This window comes from Argiope bruennichi, chromosome 1, assembly GCF_947563725.1.
Source record: "Argiope bruennichi chromosome 1, qqArgBrue1.1, whole genome shotgun sequence".
In the NCBI taxonomy this organism is placed as follows: Eukaryota; Metazoa; Arthropoda; class Arachnida; order Araneae; family Araneidae; genus Argiope; species Argiope bruennichi.
In genome coordinates, this window is record NC_079151.1 from 149,808,863 (window position 1) to 149,834,892 (window position 26,030).

General features: G+C 32.5%; 1 protein-coding gene across 1 annotated transcript; it reads left to right on the plus strand.

The window, feature by feature from the left end:
• Positions 1-406: 406 nt before the first annotated feature.
• On the plus strand, positions 407-2,208 carry LOC129975581 (uncharacterized). The gene is made up of 2 exons (XM_056088647.1): positions 407-534; positions 1,329-2,208. Exons 1-2 carry the CDS (start codon positions 407-409, stop codon positions 2,206-2,208), a joined length of 1,008 nt encoding a protein of 335 aa, XP_055944622.1.
• The last annotated feature ends 23,822 nt before the right edge of the window (positions 2,209-26,030 follow it).

Sequence of the window (26,030 nt, forward strand, 5' to 3'; positions counted from 1 at the left end):
GCTAAATGGAGTACAAACTCCAAGGACCTACGTGCTATTTGGGAACTAAAGGATGTCAGCTTTAAATGCAATACGCAAGTATTAGGATTTAACTGGAATACCAAAGAAGACGTGCTTCATACATACATAAACGAAAGTGTTTATCAGTTTACTGTTCCTGCAACAAAACGTTTACTTCTTAAAATTGTATCAAAGTTGTATGAGCTTTTATGCCTCTATGCACCAACAATAGTAGTTAGAAAAATTCTTTTTCAAACCAAGTGGCTCATGGGAGCTCAATGAGACGAAATTCTTCCACCAGGCATTGTCGCAAGCTTTAACAGATGGATATCTGAAATATCATCTTTAAACAAGATACGTATTCCTCGCTAGATTGGAATTTCTGCTACTTCTCACATGAGTATCCATGTCTTTTGCGATGCTTCGGAAAGGTGCAGCGTTATACATTTGTTTCACTGAGCTTATCGAAAAGAAGGTTCGACTAGTTTTCAGTCGCAATAGACTTTCTCCACTTAAAAAGGTGACACTTCCACGGTTAGAACTTTTGGCAGCCTTACTAGAAGCTCGTTTACATCACTATTTTTGCAAAGAAACTGGTTGAGATAATCAAACATCAACACTTTGGAGTGATTCAACTGTTGTATTAAGTTTGATAAGAAATGATCCTAATTGATGAAAAACATTCGTATGTAACCGAGTCACTGAAATTCTTCGATACATTTTTCCAACGCAGTGGTGACATTCTTGCCCAGGCACACAGAACCCAGCAGATCATCTCTCCCGTGGAGTATTCCCAGCAGAATTACCATATCTAGAAACTTGCTGGAACGGCCTAAGTTGGTTAGCGCAAATTTCAAACACCAAGCCTGTCCAAAACATTTTGACAAATGAATAAAAATTATTAATGGATATAGAAGCTCGTCAAGTAAAGAACTAAACATTGTATACATCAACTATCCAAACTTTAATCGATATATCCCGCTTCAGTTCATACAGAAAACTTTTGAGAATTACAGCTTGGGTTTATCGTTTTCTGAACAACTATAAATCTCGACAACATTTTGCTTCAGAATTGACGACTGATGAGCTGAATAAGGCAAAAAAATATTGGATTTCAGTTGTACAGAAACAGAGTTTTCTGTAGAAATCAACGCACTAGAGCATAATCGTTCCTTACCTAAATCCTCAAAAATTTCTCGTTCTCGCCCATTTCTAAAAGAAAACATTTTACGACTTGGTGGTAGACTACAATTTGTACGAATATCAGTTGAACAAAGACACCCAATACTGCTTGAATGATCTCATCATTTTGTGCACTTGTTGATTAGACACACGCACATCATTTGTCTACATCATTTGGGTGTTCGTGTAGTTCTTTTAGAATTACGCTCCGAGTTTTGGATACTCCGTGGTCGTCAAGTGATTAAAACCTGCTTACCGTGCAAACTGTCTCATGCTTTAAGTTCTAAAGAAATAGAAACCCCTCTTCCAGCTGACAGACTTACTCCTTGTATAACTTTCGATACTACTGGAATAGACTTTGCAGGCCCAGTTTATAGTAGGACCGTTAAACCTTCAAATACCGCTTACATCACGCTATTTACATGTTCTACTACTAGAGCCTTGCACATCGAACTTGTTTCTGACCTTTCTGCAGACAAGTTTCTTTTGGCCTTGCCAAGATTTGTAAATAGAACAGGACTTCCACATGCTATATACAGTGACAACGCCACTACCTTTCATGCCACAAACAAGGAATTCATTTTCCTTTGGAATACATTGATTTCAGCGAAATTGCAGCAATTCTATGCTCACAATGGTATAAAGTGGAAGTTTATTGCACCAGCTTGGTGGGGAGGATGGTGGGAGCGACTAATAAGTCTAACCAAACGATGCTTTCGAAAATCCCTTGGTCGTTCATTACCAGAGGAGGAAGTCTTAACTACGGTATTAGTGGGAATAGAAGGATCACTCAATAGTAGAACTTTGATTTATGAGCGTGGTGAGAATGATACAGAGGAAGCTTTTATCCAAGCTCATTTTCTAATTGGTCGAAAGTTGACCACTGCCCCATCCGGAACTGAGTCTAGAAATGACAAGATCACAAATATTTTCAGGCAGCAGCAAGACTTACTGGATACGTTTTGGAAAAGAGGGTTCAAAGAATATCTTTGGAATTGCGTACATTTCATCAAGTACGAAATGTGAAGCAATCACCACGAGTAGGAGACTTTGTCCTATTACAAGAATATCTACGACCATGACAAATGTGGACGAAAGCTCTCCTGGTGAAATTAATCGATGGCCGGGACGGAAGAATTCTAACCTGCATCCTTCGTGTCAAATTAAAGGAGATTACTCGTTCAATTCAACTGGTCATACCTCTAGAGGTTGCCCAGGGTGGGGAGGATGTTGCGGCAAGCAAGCAAACAATTCTGTATAATTACTTTTAGCTTTAATGGCATCACCTTGTTTTTGTTGTTATTCTAAAACTACTTATATGCGTCTACTTAGTACGTCTACTTATTGTGAAAATAAATATGTCATACTAACGCCGGTGTCTTTAATAAAGAGTATGGACTTTTGGACAATAAAGAGCTTTTCATTAGTGAAAAGGAATCTCTCTCAGCACTGACTTGTGGCCGTTTCAAAAGTTTTCGGTGCCTTTGGAGTTGCATGAATTTATTTACTTCAGTGAGAAGCTGAACTTTTTGGAACTTGTAAGGCTTTATTCCAAGCTCTGTTTTTGCCATTCATTCACTGATATGTCCCTTATTTCCAGTTCACGAGCGATCTTTCTCATGGAAACCCTCGAATATTATTGAACTCGCTTTTCGATAACCTAACGGTTATTGAGAGTGTTCACCATACGGTTTCGTTCACTTCCTGAACTCGGATCATCATTTCCAAGCTCTTTGAAACGATAGATTGAGTCAGACACTATTTGCCGAGGCATATTAAGCAAATCAACAACTTCATATTGACGTTTTCCTTACATTCAAAAATAGCATTAGTTTGCTTGGCATTGTAAAAAAGCAAACAAAAAAAAATTAAAAAAAAAATGCGTAAACTAAAGATACATTATAAAATATGTTATAATTGACATGGTAGACAAAAAGAAATGAACAGAAATTAAGAAATTAATTAACTCATATTCAATGATGAAATAACTTTCTCGATAAACTCGAGTTTTATTGCCGCAACCTGAATAATTGATAATATTTTAAAATTGAACACCCTTGATAATATTTAAAAAAATTGAAATTTGGTACCCAAATTTTAAACATTTTTAAAAATGTTTAAAAATATTTTTTCCCAATAAAATCTTTGCATAAAAGAAAATGAAAAAAAAAAATGTTACAAACATAATTATTTCTTAAAAAAGTCCAAAGAATATAATCGGATATTTAAAATTTTTATTATTTTTTAAAATTACGTAGTTTTAATCGAAATTTTAATATAACCCTTAACTGGGGAGGTGAAATTTTAGGACTTATCTGGGGAGGTACGGTCTACCAGACCGCATTTCATTTACATTCAAATTAAATTTTCTAATGAATATATTCGTATGAAAAACTATCAATATATTTAGCAGATATTTTTCTTGATATATAGATAGATATGTTTTTTAAATTTTTCAAAATATATTATCATTGAAAAAAGTAAATGCGTTGGAACATGCATTTTCTTCTCAAATTACATGTTGCAATAAATAATATTCTTGAAAAAACACATTACTTTTTAAATCAGATTTATTTTTACAGTATATGAAGGTATATAGAAGACAATATAATGTAAAATTCAACAATTATATGAAAAATAAAAAAAACTGACAATGGGTAAAATTGGCCCTTTTTTTTATCGACGTGCGACTATCATAGCACGGTTTCCTAGGGCATGTTAAACATTCAGGTTAAGAACTAGTATAAAAATCTACTTATAAATTCTGTAAATATATATCTTTGTATATTAATATATTTTATAAATTTTTCAAAATACATTCTTAATAGAAAAAATTAAGTATGTTTGAACATACATATCAGAATTAGTTGAATGCGAACTTTCATCGAAAAACTCTTCTGTACAATTATCCTTATCACTAAAATCACTTTCTGCTTCATTTAAAAGTGTCTGGAGTACAACTTCATAATAGGATCAGTAAATTGGATGATATTTCAGGGCCCAAGTTTTAACACCATCTGCTAAGCCTTGTTTATCACTAGGACATTAACAGGGAGGTACGGTCTGAGAGACCGCGCTTAAAGAAATAAATGAATTATTTTTAAAACCATCCGCTGAAATCGGGTGAAAAAATCCACGTGTATTGAACGTCACAAACAGGAAGCTACCGAATCAATCCATTCAGTTGAGCTAAAAATAGAATAGGGGTGACCGAAAATTCATCGCTAGCGGTCTCATAGACCGCACGTCCCCAGTTAAGGGTTAAAAAATCAATCAGTTCTCCTGCTGTATGAAAACGAAACAGTCATTGCTGGAATATTCACTTTGGAATGGCACACATTTTTGCTCCATTTTGCATTGCATTTCTTACGCACAAATAATGGATTAAAGGTGAAGCCTACCAATCTGGAGCACGTCATATACAATAGGTTAAAGTGCAAGTGTTTGAAGGACTGTAAAATAAAAACTACTTGGAATATGTTGAAGAAATTTGGTATATGTTATACTAGCTTTTACCCGCGACTTCGTTCGCGTGGAAATTTTGGTGTGTATGTATGAGAACTGACGGCTTGATCAAAATGTGAAGTGTCGGTCTGATCAAAATGTGAAGTGTCGGTCTGATCAAAATGTAAAGTGTTATCAAACCATAATTATAGTGTTGTTGAAAGCAGAGTCTGATATGATATAATTAAGAAACTTGTAAGTGATTGAGAAAGACCTACGGGAAATTTTCAGCATTTATTTTTATTCTAATACCATAATGTATCCAACTTTAAGCCCTGGTTTGGCCCTAAGATTTGTTGATCGTCATTGTAAAAGCCAATTTTAAGGGAAATTGCAATCTCTTGAAAGAAAATAGCAGGATGTTTGGAATAACAGATATGCGGGGAATTTAAACGCTGTCTCCTTTAGATGCTTTTGTAATAATGGTAGCTTTTATAATATTACAGCCAAGCTCTCTGATACGAAGCCTGGTGCCGTTGTACAGTGCATCAAGATTTCGCATTAGCAGAGCTGGAACGCCAAATTTAAGCTTCAGCTTATGCGAAGATGCACCTGTTAACTATGAGGAGTTAAGAAATTCAACGAGTTAGGCAGTACTATAGTCATTAGCCATCATAGTTTCTATGGATGTGTAGAATTTTGAATTTCCGACGATCATGTCTACATTTTTTTTAATTTTATTGACTCACTCGTTCTTTGGCGACAGCACTGCCCTCTTACATAATCATTTTTCATTATTTATATTTACTTTCAAATTGGAAAAAAACTACCATTATAAGTTCATCTTCTGTAGCCACTGGATAGGAAAATTCTTCTGCAAATAGAATTATTCAATCTGCATCCGTTTCTAGACGACCCTCTCCAATATCTCTTAGAATCTTATTTGCAAAGACATCTGATTCATGGTCGTTGTACGGTTGCACGCACATGTTGCTCGTGAGATGGAGCTTTTCAGTCCTAAATCACAGAAGCGACGCCTTGAGACAGGCGTTTATTTCATCCGCCGGTATGGCACTCTCAATAACTGTCAGTGTCTGTCTAGAATCACCTGCGCGCAAAATGACAACACCTTCCATCACCGCCTGGTTGCCGCGGATATCCTGCAAGTATTGATTTAACGCCTCTAATGCATGCTATTGTGACATTGTGCACTCCTCCCATACTATTTACTTGCACTGCTGCAAAAGAACTCCCCGGCCGCGGTTTTTGGTGATGTTGCATGTCGGAGTATCTTCGCTTGCAAGATTAAGCAGCAATTTGAAAACGGAATGTGCAGTCCGACCACCGTTAAGCAAAGTTGCAGCAATGCCCGAGGAAGCTACAACCATAGCTATATTGCGGTCCTTGCGGAGTTGGGCTAGCAGAGATTCAGCACAAACGTCTTACCCGTACCCCCTGGTGCGTCAAGAAAGAATAATCCCTTCTCCCCACTATTACTCGGTGCAGAATCGTTTCGTAGACTTGACACTACTTGGGAAGTAATCGTCATTTCATTAAACTGCACTTCTAAGACCGCGGTGTCATAGTTTAGCTCATGCATAACTTCGCTTGATAATTCCCCTCTTCGCTGCGGTGTGGGTAGGCCGATTTCAGAGAGACATTTTCCAGATATGGAAATTATTTTATCCTCAATCAATACCAAACCTTCGTTAATGATTAGCTCATTTGAGTGTCATCCAGCCTATGCACGGTATCTTCTTATAAAGTGTCTATGTATGTATCCCACAGCTGGAGGGGGTTTGAAAGTCAGCAAGTGCTCACTAAATAACAAACAGGTCTTCTAGCTACTTTCATAGCCCGAGCTTTATTACTCCTCTTCGAAAGATTAAATTTGCGTTTTCTGGGAATTTTAAAAAGTATAAAATAATAAAAAATAAAAAAAAGTTAAATTTCACCTATAAAAACGATGTACTTAAAACTATAAATAAATTTATTAAAAGTATATAATAAAACAATGTAGAAAATCAATTCCGTATTTCTTTAAAATGAAGTCAAGTCTATTTTATTTATCGATCGATAAATAAATTTATCGATTTTTGATAGCTACAACAGTATAATACACATAATTTTTAAACTTTTAATTAAAATGAAAATATGGTTGTCAACAATCAGAACATACTACGCATGCGTGAATTTTCAACGTTATATGGCATAACGCAGATTAGAATTTTTTTTTATTTCCTTTATTCTGTTTTATTTTAATTTAAAAATACTTCAGAATGAATCCGAAAGATCGATTAAGTAACAATTTTTAATTTTAAATACATCAGACACTATAAAAATGAACAGAATCATTTGAAATAATCGATCGAAAACATATTACGCCTAGCCTCTTTAACGTGGGAAAGAAAAACAACTGAAGCCCTACTCATTTGGCGATGGGAAAATGAAGACTTTTGGCGGGAAAGTTATTTTTTAATTAATAAAAAATTAGCCACTCAATTAACCGGAATAAATAGTAGCCTATGTCCTATTCCAGACTATAATCGATCCCTATGCTAAATTTCATCCAATTTCGTTCAGCCGTTCTGGCGTGATTGACTAACAAACATCCATCCATCCATCTATCCATCCAAACTTTCACATTTATAATAGTAGTATAGATTTATAACATGGGAAAATGAATTACACAACAACAAAAAAATAATAAGTTCATTTTTTGTAATAGATGGCGCTGTAGATTATTAAAACGTTGTTTTTGCTCTGTACTATCTAAAAAGGAATACCACTTAATTTTAAAATCAATATGATGATAAAAGCCATGTATCTTTAAGATATAGACATTACTTTGTCAAAGTTAGAACATGCTCTGTTAGAACAATGTTATTACCAAAAAAATAGCAATTATATTGCTGATTTGAAAGAATATCACCGTCTTAAAGATTTGAGAAAAGGACCAATGTCTGTGAATGGCTTAAAGAAAATGTTTAATAAATTTGAAGCAACAGGAGATTCCGGAGTGCTGTCTGGAACAAATAGAAGAAGATCTGTGAATCAGAAAGTTGTAGAAGAAATTAATGAAGCAATTGATTCAGTTGATTAATGGATCAGCGACCTGTAAGCGGTAGAAGTGAGGCAAGTACTTTATCAAAACCATGGGTGACAGTACGCAAAGTCTGGCGCTACATTTTAAGACGCTATCCGTATAAAATTAAAATTTTGTAGCACTTGCAACCAGGAAGAATAAAGAATTTATTTTGCCAACTTCCATCTTATCAAAATTGAACGAAGGCGAATCATGGATTCGAAAAATTTTGTGGACTATTGAAGCGCATTTTTCTGTATCCGGACAAGTTCAACACTCATGCACCCACACCCATACACATATACCCACACAAGTTCAACAGGATATAGGGCTCATCCAACCCGTATACTGTTTTGGGGAAACCCTTGCATTCAACGGTTGTTACCGTTTGGTGTGGTACAACTGTTGATTTTATTATTGGCCCCTTTTTTTCGAAAATCTTACACCAACAGGGCCAATTCGCTGCACCATCAGGCACTAGTTTACACTCAAATTTTATAAAGTAATGTGATCCCTGCTTTGTAAGACAGAAACTGCCTCGACTCAACAATATTCATGCAAGATGGAGCACCACCTCACATTGCTCATTGTGTTGCACAACTGCTTCACCGAACTTATAGTGAGGATCGTATAGTTAGCAGATGTTTCCAAAATGCGTGGCCACCTTGTTCACCTGATTTGAATCCTTGCTGTGGTGATATATATTATTACAAGGACAAACCTAACTCTGTTGTTTCTTTAAAAAGCAGCATTTCTAGACATGTCCTAGAAATTCAACAGGAAACTTTAGGTGCTACTGTGGATCATGCTGTCTTGCATCTACAGCATTTTATAGGACCTGAAGGATCCCATATTGAACAAATGTTGTAATACATTATGCATTTCCTATTTTAACTAGAAAAATGTTATAAATACCATGTATAAAATATTCTTATCAAAAAGCGCCGCCTATGCAAAAAGTTAAACTAATTTTTTTTTTTTATTGTGTAATTCATTTCCCCATGTTGTAAATATAACATATACCAAATTTCTTCAGCATAATCTAAGTAATTTTTCTTTTAAAGCCCTTCAAACACTTGCACTTTAATTATAACCGCTCTGTATATAAAACTACATATTGCTTACTTACACATTTGACTCAAAACGCTCATACAGAGATGCAATACAAATTAGAAGGCAGTCACCAAGATACTCTGATGTTGCTCGAATTGTAATCTAGCTTTATTTCTTAACATGTATAAGATATATATTATAATGATGATCTTGAACTCACCCTTTTGATTTTGATTTAAGAGAGTTTATAACTTAATTTGGCTACTACGACCCAAGCTCGAATTTGGTTATTTTTTTCTTTGCAGTGATTTGGAAACTGATCATAGATTTTGGCAAATCATAGAGTGCAAAACATTAATATAGAGAAAACAAGTAAACTGCAATAAAATTGAAATGTTTTCAAATTGTTTTATGGATATTGCAAAATTTTTAAGTTGAATGGAATTTATTTTTAAGTAATATTATTGTTAATATTGTAATATACCCAATAGCTATTGTGATGTTTCTGCTAAGTATACTAACTCTCTTGCACTAACTCGTCTCCCATTTTTTTGAACATTAGCACCCGCATGGGATCATTTTGAACAGCAATTGTCATGCTTATGTTTCTGGCTATTTGAAAGAAAATAAAGTGTGGTCAGAGTATATGAATAGTTTTTTTCATGTAAATGTATTCTTATTTAAGATACAAATGCAAAATTTAATAAATAAAAATAAAAAGGAATTTGAATTTAGCCTCTTTTTTCTATTTTTTTCTTTCTATTCATTTCCTTTTTCTACATTCCATTCATATAAAGTTCGTTATTTTTAATTAAATATCCTTTTCTGTATAAAAATATTGGAAGAATAAAGAAATCTATATTTTATACATATATAGCTATCATTTGAAAGATTTTGGAAATATACATATTCAAAAATTAATTTATCGTTCCTCATTCCGAATAAAAGGAATTTTTAATTGAAACTTCAAGATAATTTATTCCTATTACAAGAGAATGCACTTTTCATAAATATTTTCTACCACTTTCATGAGAAAGGAATGACTCGATCAGATTTTTCTTGAGAATTTCGAATTTGGGGTTTGTTTTAACACTACATCATAATCACTTACAGAATTTCAACAATATATTAGAATCTGAGCTATCATTACTTGGTCTATCAGTAGTAATATTTGCAAAAAAATCTCTAATCTCTGCTGCGTATGCAAAATGCCGCCAGAGCCACTGAATTAAAAAAAAAAAAAATCTGAAACACTAACACTGGCAGGGACCAATTTGACCCCAATCGTCTTGCAAAAAATGAGATACATGGTTTCATTGGTTTCTGCTATTCTAATTTTCTAGCTTTCTCCTGAAGGTTTAGTAAGTAACAGGCGAAATCTTAAAATCGCTAAGCAAAAGGGAAATAATGGGATCAAAAAGATCCGCTCGTGCTCAGACGTGTTAATAATGTTAGCTTGTGACAGTATCGCCAAGTTAAAATACATTAGAATTATTGAAATAAGCCGTTACCAGGCCAAAAAATATAGAAGTTATAAAAAATTTACTCTTATTTAATATTCATTTAATATAATATTTTCAATGTAGAGTATCAATGGTAACTGTTTAAACACATTAAATATCTTTAAAATTTTCTCAGTTTATTCATTGCGATCAGATCAGCTGTGGAATTTCTAGCATGCAACTGTATTTCTGAATGTGGATCTCAAATGGTAGAATAATATGTAAATCCTCCTCCCCCATATGTTTAACCAGACTCAAAAGAAAATAAACAACAACAAAAAAAAGAAAGAAAGAAAACACCATCTTTTAAGCCAAATGCGGCATTTTCCTTGGCCAGCGACCATTTTGTTTTATGAATACTTTGTTCCTCAGTTAGAATTTTAGCGTCGTGTCTGATTCCTTTCCATCATTTATATCGAAGCAGCTCATTGTAACGAAATTAAATTTATCTAGGCTGGCTCTGTCGCCCCCTAAAGTCCAAAATGAGTCGGAGAGAGTGAGAAAAAAGATTTCTGAAGTTTCTGAAAAATGATGGTGTCGGATATTAATGGTGGAGCGCAAGGTTCCATTCCTTTACGCTTGATTTTTGTACCGTGCATTTGTTCTCCGGCAGAAAAGATATTGTCTTTCTTGTTTTCTGCTGTGAAGTCTTTTATATAACTTTTTTTTTCATTCATTTTCTTTTGTGAAATTGCTAAGTAGAAAAATTGTTGCCTGATGTTTGTAAAAGCGGATTTCTATTTCAGAGTATAGTGGGCCTGTAATGGGAGGTGTTTTCTTTCTCAGGGAATTTGTGTGGACAAATAACAAAAGTATTTCAAAAAGTTCCTTGGTTTTTTAATCACTTTAATGGAATTGAATATGTGTATCTAACTATACCAATGAAAAAAGCGTAGCATTTTTTAAGATATGAATTCTGTATTTGAATAAAGTAAATATTTTTAGGATACACCGAAACGAAATTTAAATAAATGTAAAGAAAACATATTAGCGACTTTTTATGCTAAATAATAGAATAAATTTGATTTTAAATTACCACATTTACGACGTTATATTTTAATTAATATAAAGTTTTATCTTTCTAAAAATGTTTTCAAGTTTTTAAATAAATTCTTGATGCAAGAGTATTGTAAAAAATTGAGTCTTTCAATGTTTCTTTTCATTCTGACTTTTTTAAAGATTAATTGCTGTGAACGCAAATTATTTAACGGAGAATGCATTTCTTCGATAAACAGTTATGCTTCATTTCCAAATGCTTGTATAATAATTTGATGTTGGTGCTCAACTTATGTCACTTATTATATATTATTATGTAATACATGTCAGATTTTAGGGAGAAGATATTTTAATAAAATACAGGAATTTTACATATCGATTCATTAAAAAAAGGGGCACATTTTATACTTGCATGTTTAGTTTAATTTCTGAGTAGGGATCATAAAAAAACTAAATTTTATATTTCGAAAAGAATAGGATTTATGCAATCAATTCCTACAAATGTCGATAAAGTTTGAATTTCAAATTATTTTTATAATTTCATTTTTTGTATTAATGCAAATTTATTAGTAGCAATTAGGTTTGCTTATATTAGATGGAATTCAATAGTTACTTCATACTTATTCAATACTTAAAAAAATTCTTTATTAGCTTGCTTGGTCACCAATTTGTTTGCTGTCACTATTGGTTGTATATAATTGCAATAAAACTGTTTAGACATGACTCCGTAAAAATGCCATACATTAAAGACCATATTAATTCAATGGTCTTTTCCAAATGCTTAAGTTATAACTTCGGCTTCTCATTCTTCAATTACAAGTTATTGAATAGAACATATTTTTTTCTCAATTTTCAACAATGGAGAAACCATCTTGTGATTAAATATTTGATGAAACAATGAAAACAATTTGAGTTTCACAAACAAAAGGGAACATATTGTTGTAAAATAGGCTTAAAAGTATCTTTAAAAGTTAATTTTACCTAGGCAAAAGCAAATTGTGCCATTTAAAGATAATCTTTTGGACTTTAAAGCGACAAAAAAGCCTATTTTTGTTTTAGAATAGTTATTGGAATTTATCGCTTAAAACATAAAACACCAGTTAAATTTTTAATTAAATATAATTATAAAAAATTGCTTAAAATTGCAAATTCCACCCACCAGAGTAAGTTTGTGCAAAAACATGAAATATCTAAGTCAGCTGGTTTATCCTTGTAGCAACAAGCTTAAAAACCCACAAAGTCACATGCACATTCTCCTGTGTTATAAGAAAAAAGTGCTCCTAACATGAAATAGTAGAAATAATGAATAATGTGTCATCATTCTCTTCTATTTATTTCGATATTCTGGATAAATGAACAAATTAATTAATAATCCTTTTCCCTTTAATCATAAGAACACGATTTAAGATGCGTTTCCATTTTGTGATTCTACGCTTTAAGAAATTAAATACTTTTAATCGTAATAACAATCGAATATTTAATACAATTTCCATTAAATGAATAAAACAGAAAAATATAAAAGCAAAAGAAAATCTGATATACCTATGTCAAAACTCAAATGCTGGTTAATAAATATTATTACAAATGCTAAAACTCAAATAACGTTTACTAAATATTATAAGTCTATTTAATCATTTTTTTTTCACAATCCATCACTTTACGGAATTTTACTCAATACATTATAACTGCTAAATTTCTTTAAAAATCCTAGTGATATGAATCAGACCAGTTTGCAAAAATGCAAATTATAGCTTTAAAAAAACTTAAAGTTTATACTTATCATGACACATTTCAAGTTAGACAGTAATATGACAGCTATTGTTTCATTATATATGAGAAGTTCGGAAATCAATTTTTATTTTAATTTTCGATTCAAATTAAAATTCCATTTTGAGACAATTAAGCTCGTGTTTATTGTCATATATCAAACTAATATTCTAATAAATTGATGAAATAACGAGGAGTTTAGTATATTAATTTTATTAATATTCTAAGGAATCCCTAAAAAGCAAAATGCACATTATTTCCGACGAACATAGTTTTCTTTCTTCAGAATAAAAGAATGTCTATAAATTCTGCGTAACTGTCTGGAAGGGAGAAAGAACGATCTTTCAAGAAGAGAATTCTGTTAGAGCGGAAAAGTTACGTCTTCGTTTGACAAATAAAGAGGGAAAAATGAAAAAAAAATCATTCTTTGAATCTTTAGTTCATACAAAAGACCAGAAGTTTTGAAAAAATACTAGCAAAAAAAACACCGTTATTCTTAGATTATTGGGCTACAGTTTTTGGGTCCTAGTACATTTTTCTTAATTTTAGTTTCTTAATTGCGGAAGAACTGTATTTAAAAATCACGTTTCTCAGCTTAAATTCTCATAAATGGCATAAAATTTTAGACTTTCGATGAAAATTCGTGATTTTTTTATACAAAATATGCTCAGTATTTTAGTGAATGGGAAGTAACTCTCCAATTATGAAAAATAACTGATTATAAATTACAAAACAAATTGATGTTTGTTTAAATCAACTTAAGGGAACTGGGACGTTCTCGACAGCGAAAACTGGCAATATTTCAGTATTGAACAAAGGAGATTTTTTCCAAATAAAAATTTAAACTAAATTAATATATTGTACAAGTTGAAAGAGTATAATGATGTAATTATAAAATAACTCAAAAATAATTATTTCTTAAAGTATTTTTATTTTCATAACATGTCGAAAATGAGTTGTGATACAGAAATGTTTACATACATATATACACATTGGTACGCTCGTATAACACATTTCTGTCTAAAATCATTCCAAAATTGTTATAATATGTAAACAAAAGTTCTATGATTGCAGTGAACTCATTTTCATTTTAATATATTCAAAAAATTATTTTTAAAAAAATATTTACTATCACATATCAGGAAAATCTCAAAAATACGTGATAATTTTTTATAGAAATATCACCTAAAATTAATATTACTGCTCAAAAATTTATAAAACAAGGTTTAACATATGCCTAATGGTTATATATATCATATTAGAAAATTTGATGTATGTGTAATGCAAGAAATTTTTTCTAAGCTTACCTCAATTTGGAAAAAAGATGTTTTGAGAAATCAGCAAAAAACCTTATATTTACTTGTAAATTAAAATATTTTCATTATTAAAACTTTCCTGGCCCATACTCATCTTGCTGTAGCATTTCTTGAGCTTCAGATACCCTTTTTTTATGTCTTTTAAGTGTTCTAGCTTCTTTACTAACTTTTTGGTGCATAATTTCAGCTTCTTTAATGCGTAAAATGTCGATTTTTTTCAAGGCCTCACATGTATTTACTCCAGGTGCAATACCCAAGTGTTTAAGGACTTCAATTCAGCTAGAAACACCATCATTAAAACACAGCACAGCATCCATAACTCCTATCTTCAAAGTATTAATCCTTACAAATGTGTTTTTGGGAATTTTTTCCCATACACAATTGTTGAAACTCTCATTGGGATTTTGAGTCTGCCCATGGAGACATTTAGACAGAAGATTTTTGTCAGTTAACTCCCTGAAAACCTTCTTAATAGCCAGCAAAACAGATTCTGGAAGAGAATGCTTATGAACATACTTATCACCTGTTATTAAACTTCTGTTATATCCGCACCAACTGTCAGAGCCCAAAGGACACAAACCGTGTTGGGGCTTGGCATTGGTTGAAATCTTGTGGAAATATATTGCCCAAATTGATTTGGACATTTCAGTCACTGACTTGGAAGCATTCCTTCTTATTGCTAGTCCATAATATTTCTGAATTAGCAGAATTTCTGCATCTGTAAGTCGACCACGTCCTGCAATTTTCTTTCCATCTGCTAACTTAGTTGATTTGAGCTTATTTTTTAAGGTTTTTAACCTTGCTCCCATTCTTTTCTGGACATGACCAATGCACTCCAATTTCTCGACTATTATTTCCTCCCCATACACTTTAGAATCACTAATTTTTTTGGTATCCTTTAGAATCACCATCCCCTAGATATTTCACATAGCGAACATTTCTCGTAGAAACAGAACGCTGTTTCACTGCTATTCAATTTTCTTTTCGACGCACTTGCATTCAACAACTCGCAATCAGTAGGCATCACATTCTGTTTATTTTCAGAAAACTGATTAGGGTGTAATTTCCGCTTTCCAAACTGCTTACGTCTAGGCATCCTTATTACTTATGTTATTTGAAAAACAACTAGAAATATGAATGTAATTTGATGAAAACAATAAAGGCGAAGCAACGTAAGAATATCAGAAACAAACGAAAGCCAAAACAAAAGAACAAGCACGATGTAAACAAAATAGAAGTTCACGCAGCTTGTAAACTTCGAAGTTACTTTGTTGAGTAATTCGTATCCTTTATGGAAATGTTAAAATTTAAAAAAAAAATGTTTAAAAAAAACCCAAAATAATGGCATTTTTTTCGTTGTTATCAAATGCAGTCCCTTTAAAAAGGGGCGTGGCACCTTTGTTTACATTTTTTAAAATTTAATTTATGAGCTTTCTGTATTTCAAAACTTCACATGTTATACATTGCCGGAATCAGCACAATTTACTCTATTTTTTAGGGCTAAAATTGAAATTTGTTTTTTTTATACAAAATATGCTCAGTATTTTAGTGAATGGGAAGTAACTCTCCAATTATGAAAAATAACTGATTATAAATTACAAAACAAATTGATGTTTGTTTAAATCAACTTAAAGAAATCTTTTCTTAATAAAGACTAACAGAATCTACAAAACGTTTTTAAAACAATCCAGACAAAACAATGTTTTCTTTATTGGGCTCCAAGAGATTTCTTTGCACTTCATTCACTCCTTTCTTCACTCGAATCTTACTGACCTTCATTTCCAAAATAAATCTTACTAATGAATTCAAGAGGTTTATAAATTATATTGTGATGACAATTATTCCTGTCTAGTTTGATATAAGGAAATATCATTTTGGATGATAAGGACTTAATTATGATTTGAATATATTCAACTAAAGTGACATTAACCAGACGGCTATTTAAAGAATAATCCGTCCTGTGATTGAATGAAGCGTATTCTCTTATCATCTATCCAATTATTTTTCATTCTAAAAGATACAAGATATACGATAGATAAATTAACGGTGGGAACTAAAAATAAGAAGCTGAAACCTGATATCTTCAAGAACTTATAAGATTGTCAAAATATTTTCATGCCACGGGAAACTATGAAAATATTCATTAGCGTAAAATGTAATCGGTCATCTCTCTGTTGATAAAAAGATAAATAAAAGAGCCCATGTATATGAATATTATTAAAAAAAAATTCACATTCCGTATCCTATATGTGAAATAATGCTTCAGAAGCGGCAGATTTTACTCAAATAGTGTGCAACGTATTACAAAGATTTATATAAACTTTGCTGTTATGATCCACAATGCTGAAATTTGATTGAAACATCTGAATTTCAGCCCTCTTTGATTAAATAAGAATAACGTGGCACATCCTAATTAATTGAAGTGTTGGGTGGGATGTCGTTGGAACTTTAATTGCAATCACCTCCTCATGATAAGCTTTGGGATACTTGTATTTAAATGAATTGTGAAAATATGAACAATCCAATTCACTCAGTGTGTTCAGTCAGCAGTGACCTTTTATCGTTTTAAATACCACAAATCCATGTTTGTAAAACGGTAATTAAAACAATCTTTCATCTAAAGTCTAAAAGTTTAAACCTTTTGAGCGAAATTAAAATGTTATGCATAGGTTATAAATGTGATTTTTCTGTTTCAAAGTAATAAAATGAAGAGCATTGATATTATTAGACATTCGTCGGCAAAATCTTAAGGTAAAAAATAATTTGTGAGAATATATGCATTTGTCATTTTTCTCAAAATGTATTATGACCTTTGAGTGAATTGAAGATTCATTATATGTTGCTTTTAAATATATTTTTGTTTATTAGTTTACTAAGGTGCAACTTTTAAGCCTTTAATTCTCGAAAATCATTTATTATTTTTTTTTTTGCTTGATTATAATTTGGAATGTTTGAGACAAGACGTCAGAAATTTAGTACTACAACTTAATTCCGTTTCTAAATCCCGTGTGGTTTTTACCCTTTTTTGGTAAAAATGTAGACACATTTTATTAAAGAAAATAAAAAAAAATGTTATAAATTGCGTAGAAACAGACATTCCTCATCTGAATGTCTGTGGGGAAAGTCGGAATGCAAAGACGTTTGTGTGGTATTAAATCCCTCAGCAGGATGTAGTAAATAAAGTTCCTATTTAAGATCTATATTTTACTATCACTATTCATGGGATGAAATTGTGTTATTTATTGAAGGGACGAATAAAACTATTCAGGAATAGAAACAGACTAGTTTCAAACACTGCCATCAGAGGGAGAATTAAGTTTATACTATTATCACATAAACAAATGGTTTATCCATATAATCCGATACCTCTTATAAGGTCAGCAACATTTGCGAATAATTTGTTGAGGACTTCTTAATGCTGCCCTATTTTTAGAGTAATCATTAATCCTTGTGGTCTTGGATATATGAGATCATGTTCTCTCAATTTAATTGCTTTCAAGATGCTGATTAAAGATATAGAAATTTATTTTGATCTGGACCTTAATGGCTTAAATCTGGCTAAAGGAATCGGGAAAAGGGTATTGAAATATGGGAAAAGAAACTCTATCTGTTCGATCAACATGAAAGACGCATAATATTTAGATTATCATGAAATTATTTCATATTTATAACTTATTAATCATAATTCATTCATTTATAATTTTATAAATCACCTTTCACAGTGCACATTTCATTCACCTTTTACAGAAATGCGATTTTTGCACGGCTATCCACATTTCTTTTAGAATTTATAATAAGAACTTTAAAGAGAAAAAAAAATTTAAATAAAATATACTCGGAGAAATTTCTTACTCTGTAACAGATAGCTCAAAAATAATTTGAACTTGTTTTCCAACTGCTGCCATTTTATATTATGATATCCTGGAATAGTATGATACAACTGCACAGACTTATGATGATATATGATATCACTTACCTAAAATCTAAGTTTACATGTAGTACAAGTTTTGCCCAGTTAATTCAAAGGATTACTGTCTAAATAAAAAATTACAATTCAAAAGAATTATTAATAAACCCGCAATTAAAGTACTTGTACAAAGACGTGAACATAGAAATACTCTCTACTACAGACTGGGTGAGAGTCAAAACAGTATCAGTTAGAATGACAGCTAATATCTAGCAAAAGAAAAAGAAAGCTTAATTAAACTGGAGGTAAGTTTAAGTTTTTAATATACCAACTTACTCTTTGTAAAAACTAACCTCTGTACCTTCTATATTATAAAATTATTTATAATACAGAGAGGTGCTTAATATCCAGTACCAATTTTTGGTTTTGTTTCCATTTAAAAAAAGTAAAGTTAATAATTTTGTTAAAAGGGATTTTTTTTAAAGTTATACCTTGCTTATTTATCACAAAAGTAAAATAAAGAGGGATTTGAGAATATAAAGAAATGCTCTATAAAATTGTATAACAAAACTTTGTGAATTTCGAATCCAAATTGGCTTCCATACGTAGTTAGATATCTTAAAGAATGAGGTTAACAGCTATTTATTTTAAAAATCTTTCCAAAAGCAAAATAAATTCCATGGAAGAAAATCTCCAATAAAAGAACTGATTCTCTTATAAAACAAATGAAACCTTTCAGGGCAATATGAACACTTTTTAATACACAATCAAGTTGATTATCATGGAGTTTAATGTGTCTTTTACAAATAGAATGCATTTTCTATTTAGGTTCATTTCTGCGCCGGTGACGTCGTTATCCTATCCTATTGACAAGCCAAGGTTATATCATATTTGAGCAGCCATATCCATTTCCCTAGAATTTAAATATGTGACGAAACTTAGAAGTTTAAATATGATTTCATTATATTTAGAAGTTCAAAGTTTATAAAGAACTTTTTTCGTAAATCATAAAATTAAATAGTTTTTTTTTTATCTATTTCCATCATAAATTGTATTTTTGTTCTATTTAAAACTACTTTGCTGTTTAACCAAATGAGTTTGATTCAGTTTGATGAGTTTTATACGCTACTTGATCTGTTTCTAGTGATAATTACTCAGTGAAAATCAAATAAAAAGAGCTTTTGTATAATAGATATGCAACATCTCTATCGAAAACTTTAAAAATTTATAATGTATATATGAAGTGTTAATTATTTTTGCTATCTTCATGCTTTTAATTTTATGAACCCTTAAGCATTATACAATACAATGATAGTAATAAGAAAAACAACTTAACATTATTATATGCCAAGAAGCCACATTATATGTACATAACCTTATGCAGGGAGTTTACTTCCAATTTAAGGAAGAAAGTTTACGGAAAGTTCTTTGGATGTTGAATAGACGTTGGAACCCCCGTGATTGGTCATCAAGTGGCAACTTTTTGACGAATTTGCTGATTTTGACAACAAAATTGATATTTCTTGAATCTCCAGGAATTTTGGCAATAGAACCACTAAGAAGCTGATAATGCTGCTAAAACTGTCTGTACCCTGCTTCGGAAGTTATAAAAAAACCCTGCAAAACTAGCCAGAGTCAGTCTTATAGTCAATCAGCGACGAATGAATTGGATCAGTCCAGCGAAGCCTAAGCATTGAATGGAGCTCAAGTGATTACTGGATTGAACTGTGTGCCGAATTTTGCAAACAAGTAATGAAGCAACATCGAATCGTGTGCTGAGTAGCCACTTGTATAGTGATGAGTCGGCAATCGAGAGAGCTAAAGCTAGGAGGCAGTGATGAATAGCAGGTGTTTGAATGGACCATCGTGAATAGTTGTGTGAAGTCTTTTCCTCTTTTTGTAGTCGCTTTGTGAGCGGTTGTGTGTTTTTCTACCTACTAGCACAAATGTACTGCTGTTTGTTGCTAGCACTGTGCTTGTGTGTCTGTCGGCTGTGCTCGTATCTCCGTTTTCCTACAGGCAATTATTTGTTATTGAGCTCTGTTGACTGTTTCACCACATACTCACTATAGCGAACTCATAGATTTTTCTAAATTTTGCATTTGATTTTCAGTAATAATACTATTTATCTTAAAAGTTTACAATTTTTTTCATTAAAATATCAACTTTAGTTCAGTCCCATAATTTAATCCAATAAAGAGGGTCAACAATATATTTAGTAACACTGGTTTCTTTCCAGATTCCGCTTACCATTGAAAACAAAGAAATAATGGGTGAAATAATGGAATACATGTTTTAAATTTCGCATTATGGAAACGCGTTTCATTTTTGTGGCTTCAAGGGAAAGAATGTTTTAAACCATTTTGTTACATATAATGCAAACCATTATCTAAATTCAAAGTCAAAAGGAAATTTGAAATGGAATATTACGGGATATTCATCTTAATGATATGCTTCTATAAAAGTCTTGAAAAATTTATTTTATTTCTAAATTTAAAAAAATGAATTCTTCTAAAGTAAATATGATTTTATTTCATATTGTCACGTAGGTTCTTTAGTGTAGAACTCAATGACACACAAAAGAAGTAGAGCTAAACCAATTTATTAACTCAACTCTGAACTGAGAACAGAGTGAATGACAGATCTTCTGCTTTTATACTAACAGGGAAAGTTCCAGAATACTTTTCTTGAGACAGTAAGAAAAGTCCAGAGCACTTGTCTGGTAAACTAAAGAAATGTCTAGAATATTCTGGAACATTAAATAAAGGAAAACATAAACTCATGGAATTAAATATTTACACAGACTGTGAACCGCATTGTCTCTAGCGGGATTCGAACTTACGATCTCTTGATTAAGAGACCAGTGCTATGACCATTCGGCCATGGAAAGTCAACTGCCTTTTTTTCAATGCGGCAATATCATATTTTAAATTATAATCCGCATATAGTTCCTTTTATTGAAATAACGTAATAGGAATGATATAGGGCATTCAATGCGGAAAATATTGGATTCAGATATTAAACTAATATCAAACTAATATCAGGAAATAAAAAAAAATCAAAGAAATAAAAAAGTAAGAAATCGTCTGTGTATTCGTCGTCTTTGTGTACATAAACATACTATTCTAAAGTTGCGGATTTGTAAAACTGCAAGTTTCCTTCTCTTAAATTCAGGATTCCCGAAAAATTTGAAATTGTGTATCTGCTAACTTTTTCTTCCCATTAAAAACGAATACATGTTAATTGATGAAATAAAGAGAAATGATCCATATCTGGTCTCCGTCTCTCATTAAACAACCCAATTCCGATGACCCTCGTTATCATATCTTTTGGAAGGGGGGCAAAATTATGGAAACATTTAAGAGAAGTGAATTTTATAAATCTCAAGGCTCAAAACTGTAACAATATTTGTAGTAAAATTATATATTATTTTAAGGATAATTGAACCGAAGAATTTAATTATATTAAATGATCTTCGATTATTAATTTTTAAATTGTAGCTAAATAACAAGAAGGAAGAAGCATAATTTGGGTTTCTGTATTTGAAGGTAGTCAATGGACTAGTATGTACTCTACCCAGTACATAAACTTGTAAGAAGCCAATACAGTAGAATTTTATTACGAGTAGAATTTAATTGACACCTATCGCTTTTTTCATATTTTTTTCTAATTCCATTTATTTGGTCATAGTTTTTTTCTATTCTTTATTAAAACGTAGAAATGAAAGAAACAAAAAAAAATTGATTTATCGCCTAAAAAACATCGTAAAATTTTATTACTACTTTAATTATAATGAAATTTTTAAAAAAATGGTGGAAATCTAATTCAGTGCATTATTTCTAAATTTCTAAAGAAGTATTAGAAATTAATGGCTAAAATACTATATTGGTAGATGTAGAAAAAAATGCAAAACAACATTTGATAATAGAAAGTTTGGAACACTTTTGTTTGGAACATGGATTTGATAGCAGAAAATCACCTGGGAATACATAAATTGAAGTTTTGCAATACAATGTGAAGTTGAGTGCGAGGACCATTGAATCCAATTTTAGGAATCCTATCAAAATATATGAATTCTACGAAGGAAGGACATTTTTTTTTTCAAAATACGAAATACAATTTAAGGAGATTATGTTTTGCAGAAGACAGTCTTAATTGAATTGCAGGAAGATAGGAGAGTTGATTTGGAGTAAAAAAGAAAAAAATGCACTATTAGGTAATGATGGCATAAAATGTAAGAAGAGGATTTTCACTCTGCATGCATCACATCTATTGTTACATACCAAGTTAATGTTATTATCTAAGGTTTTATAAAGGAAAAAAATGAGGACAGAATAAGTGGTGAAACGGACATCAATGTAATATCCTTTGAAGCTACTATCATTTAAAGACAATTCTGTTTCTCTGATATGGAAATAGTCCAGACCTTAACAAAACTGAATATTTATGAAGGCACCAAAACCCTTTCTACACAGAAGCCACCAAGCAATGAAATCTAATGAATTAAACCGATTATTCAATTCGTAGTATCACACTGCAACGGTCTAGGAGCTAAACGCGTTTATGAACTCCATGGACTGTGTAAGACTGTGATGCTGAAGGTTACCAAACTAATTATTCGCTGCCATAAGTAAGCATTTTATTTTTCTTATGTTTAAAAGTGCCATTTTTCTTATGCTTCTTTTTTTCCTTCCATATCAGGGATGGCAAACCAATGGCCATTGGCACGCGACACAATATTTTGGGCACGCCACTGATCAAATTTGTTTGCCTTTTAGTTCAAAATAAAAAAAGTTCACTATGAAGGAATTCGAACAAACGCGAGTGATCGGTCACTGTGCGCGGGTTGCATATTTCCATTCCATGCAAGTGCAATAAAAGACAGAAATAAACAATCGACGTCTATGGTTAAATATGTTAGCAAAAATTGTTATATGAGGGCGGGAAGTTACTTGGCTGCAAATGTCAATGATAGGCATAGCAAGCCTTTTCAAGAGGTCGAGTTTTTGAAGGAAGCCTGGTTAGCATGCGCGTCCTCACTTTTTGAGGATTTTGATAATAGAGGTAAGATATCGCATAGAGGTAAGAGGTAATAGAGGTAAGACCCGCATCAAAGATATTCCTCTATCAAGAAACATAATAAAAGAAAGAACCTTAAAATTGGCCGGAGATGACATTAACTCCCCTCCTTTTATATCGCTGTGTCTTGACGAAAGTACTGACGTCACTAAATCTGGACGTTTAGCTATTTTTGCTCGATATTTTGTAGGAAACGTCATTAAGGGCGAATTAATTGCAATAACAATCGTTGCTAACAACTACAAAGGGCACAGATATTTGTAAGGATGTTAAAAAATCGCTTACTGAGAAAGAAATTGATTTGAAAAGAATTGTTTCGCTAACAACTAAAGGTGCTCCAAATATGGCGCGCGCAAAAAAAAAAAAAAAAAGGTTTCATTAGTTTATTTCAATCAAACGTAGGACGTTCTCGAATTACAACAAGCCCTGTGTGCTAAGAGTGGTTTAACACAGCGTTTCTCAACCTTTCAGTATTCTCGGCACAGTCTTCAATTATAATTTTCATCTCGCCCCCCCCTCCCGCTTACAATAAAATGTATAAAACATTAATGTATATTAAGTATTTTGTATTCTGTTTTTAAATTAATTTTTAACTAACTGGAAGAAAAAAAAGAGCAAAACCAAGCCAACATTGACGAGAAACCACATCTGGCATTTTGCCAAGCGAGCGGTGAACAGATGAAGCGAATAAAAGCGGGAAAATTTAAATATTATATTTGAAATGAAAGTCAAACATGGAGATAATGTTAAAAGAATATGAAAGTAGAAAAGCTCATTAATGAAAGTTACTTAGACGGGGTGAGCTATATTTAGAAACTGGGAATACATTTTTTTGAATAATAAAAGAAAAAAAAATAACTAAATGACTAAACAAAAGAGAAAAAAATAAGTAATGTTTGTGGAAGAGAATCCACACGACCGATGCCGTCTCGAGCATGTGCAGATGTTTTCTCATAGGAAGAAAGAAAATGTTCGATAGCGCAAGTTTCAATTCCAGCCAGTCTCATTCGAGTCAATCCTTCTATCGCTATCGAATACATCATGAATGTGTATGTTATATATGTTTTCGTGTTAATTGCAATTCACCATATTAAGCAGGCAGCAGATTTATGCAGACTCATGAATAAATTTTTAAGCGGAAGTAAGCGAGCATTAGACGACAGTCAAGCATCAACAAGTACACAGACGAGCGTGGTTCCGAAAATAAAATCAAGAAAATATTCTCAAGAATACTTAAATTTTGGGTTTACCAGTACTGAAGAAACTGAAGAAGAAAGGCCTCTGTGTATTTGCTCAAAACTGTTGGCCGCAGACAGCATGAAACCTAATAAACTTAAACGACATTTCGAAACGCCTCATAGTGAGTAAGTCAACAAACCCAGAGAATTTTTCGAATTAAAATTAAAATCATATAAAAAACAAAAAAACATTTTTTAAAGAAACTTTGTCTGTGAATAAAATAGCTTTAATTGCACATTACAAAGTTTCATATAAAATAGCCAGATGTAAAAAACTCACACCATTGGTAAAGAGCTTATTTTGCTAGCAGCAATTGAGATTGTAGAAACTATGTTTGGAGATAATTTTTCAAAACAATTGCAGTTCATACCTGTTTCAAATGATACTGTTGCCCGTCGAATTGCTGATATAGCTGAAGATGTACAGTATCAGCTTTTCTCGAAGTTGCGTGACAAATTGTTTTCAATGCAGCGTGATGAAGCAACAGATAGTAATAAAGATGCTCATTTAATTGCCTATGTTCGATTTTGTGATAATATGTCAGTAGCAGAAGAACTACTTTTCTGCAAACCAATAGAACTCAAAACAATGACCCACGCATTATTTGTTATTTTAAATGATTTTATGAACGAGGCAAACATAGAATGAAAAAATTACGTAAATGGTACTCGTCCGGAAGATTGCAACGTATGCAAGCACTTGTAAAACAAAAATCGCCTCAGTGCGTTTGGAGACATTGCATGATCCACAGAGAAGCTTTGGCTTCAAAAGAAATGATTCCTGGTATGTCGTTTATTATGAGTGTGGATAGAACGGATAGATAGGATGTGGTTCCCAGCCGAGTAACATGATCAGAATACAAAAGCAATTGCCCGTGTAGCATAGCTCTTAACTGGCTTATAAGCTTTCACCACAGACCCTCCCTCCAGTGAGTCAGAGATGAGACGAATGATATGGCTGTTGAATGGTGATGTATTTATTAGCTGTTGAGTCTAATGTGCCTATACCCATTTGAGTAGCGCCAAGCGTTATAGCGAGCGAGGGTGTATGGGTGAGTGGTTGTTGTTGGTGTTACGCCAAGTGAGTCGGACGACTTTGTGTTGCTGCGTCATGTAAGTCTGACGACTTTTAGGTTGCTGTGGGTAGATGGCGCCACAACAGCTGTACGAAGGTTGAAGTTTCATTGTCCGAGGTCACCTTCCCTTGAGGGGGGGGGCACCTCGAAATGAGGATGAGATGCTTCCGGCATGTTGGTTGGATCTCGCCACCCTGGAGGGTACACTAATAGTTGGGGGATCTGGCTCCTCCCATCGATGACGGGACGTACTTCCTTCGGGGAGGGTTGTACCGTGGCCGGTGACGGCCCTTAGAACTCAACCACAGTTCCTGCCAATTGCTGTTGCGGCGGTCCGGTCATTCAGTTTTATGGTTTAAATCCGTGTGCCTTAGGGCGGGTCGGA

What these genes read in the sequence shown, in the direction of transcription:
- LOC129975581 (XM_056088647.1), top strand. Translation starts at nt 407, where the DNA reads ATGTCTTTTGCGATGCTTCGGAAAGGTGCAGCGTTATACATTTGTTTC. An exon ending in AAAAAGGTGACACTTCCACG is followed by an intron (nt 535 to 1,328) that starts GTTAGAACTTTT and finishes CTTGTTGATTAG; the next exon opens with ACACACGCACATCATTTGTC.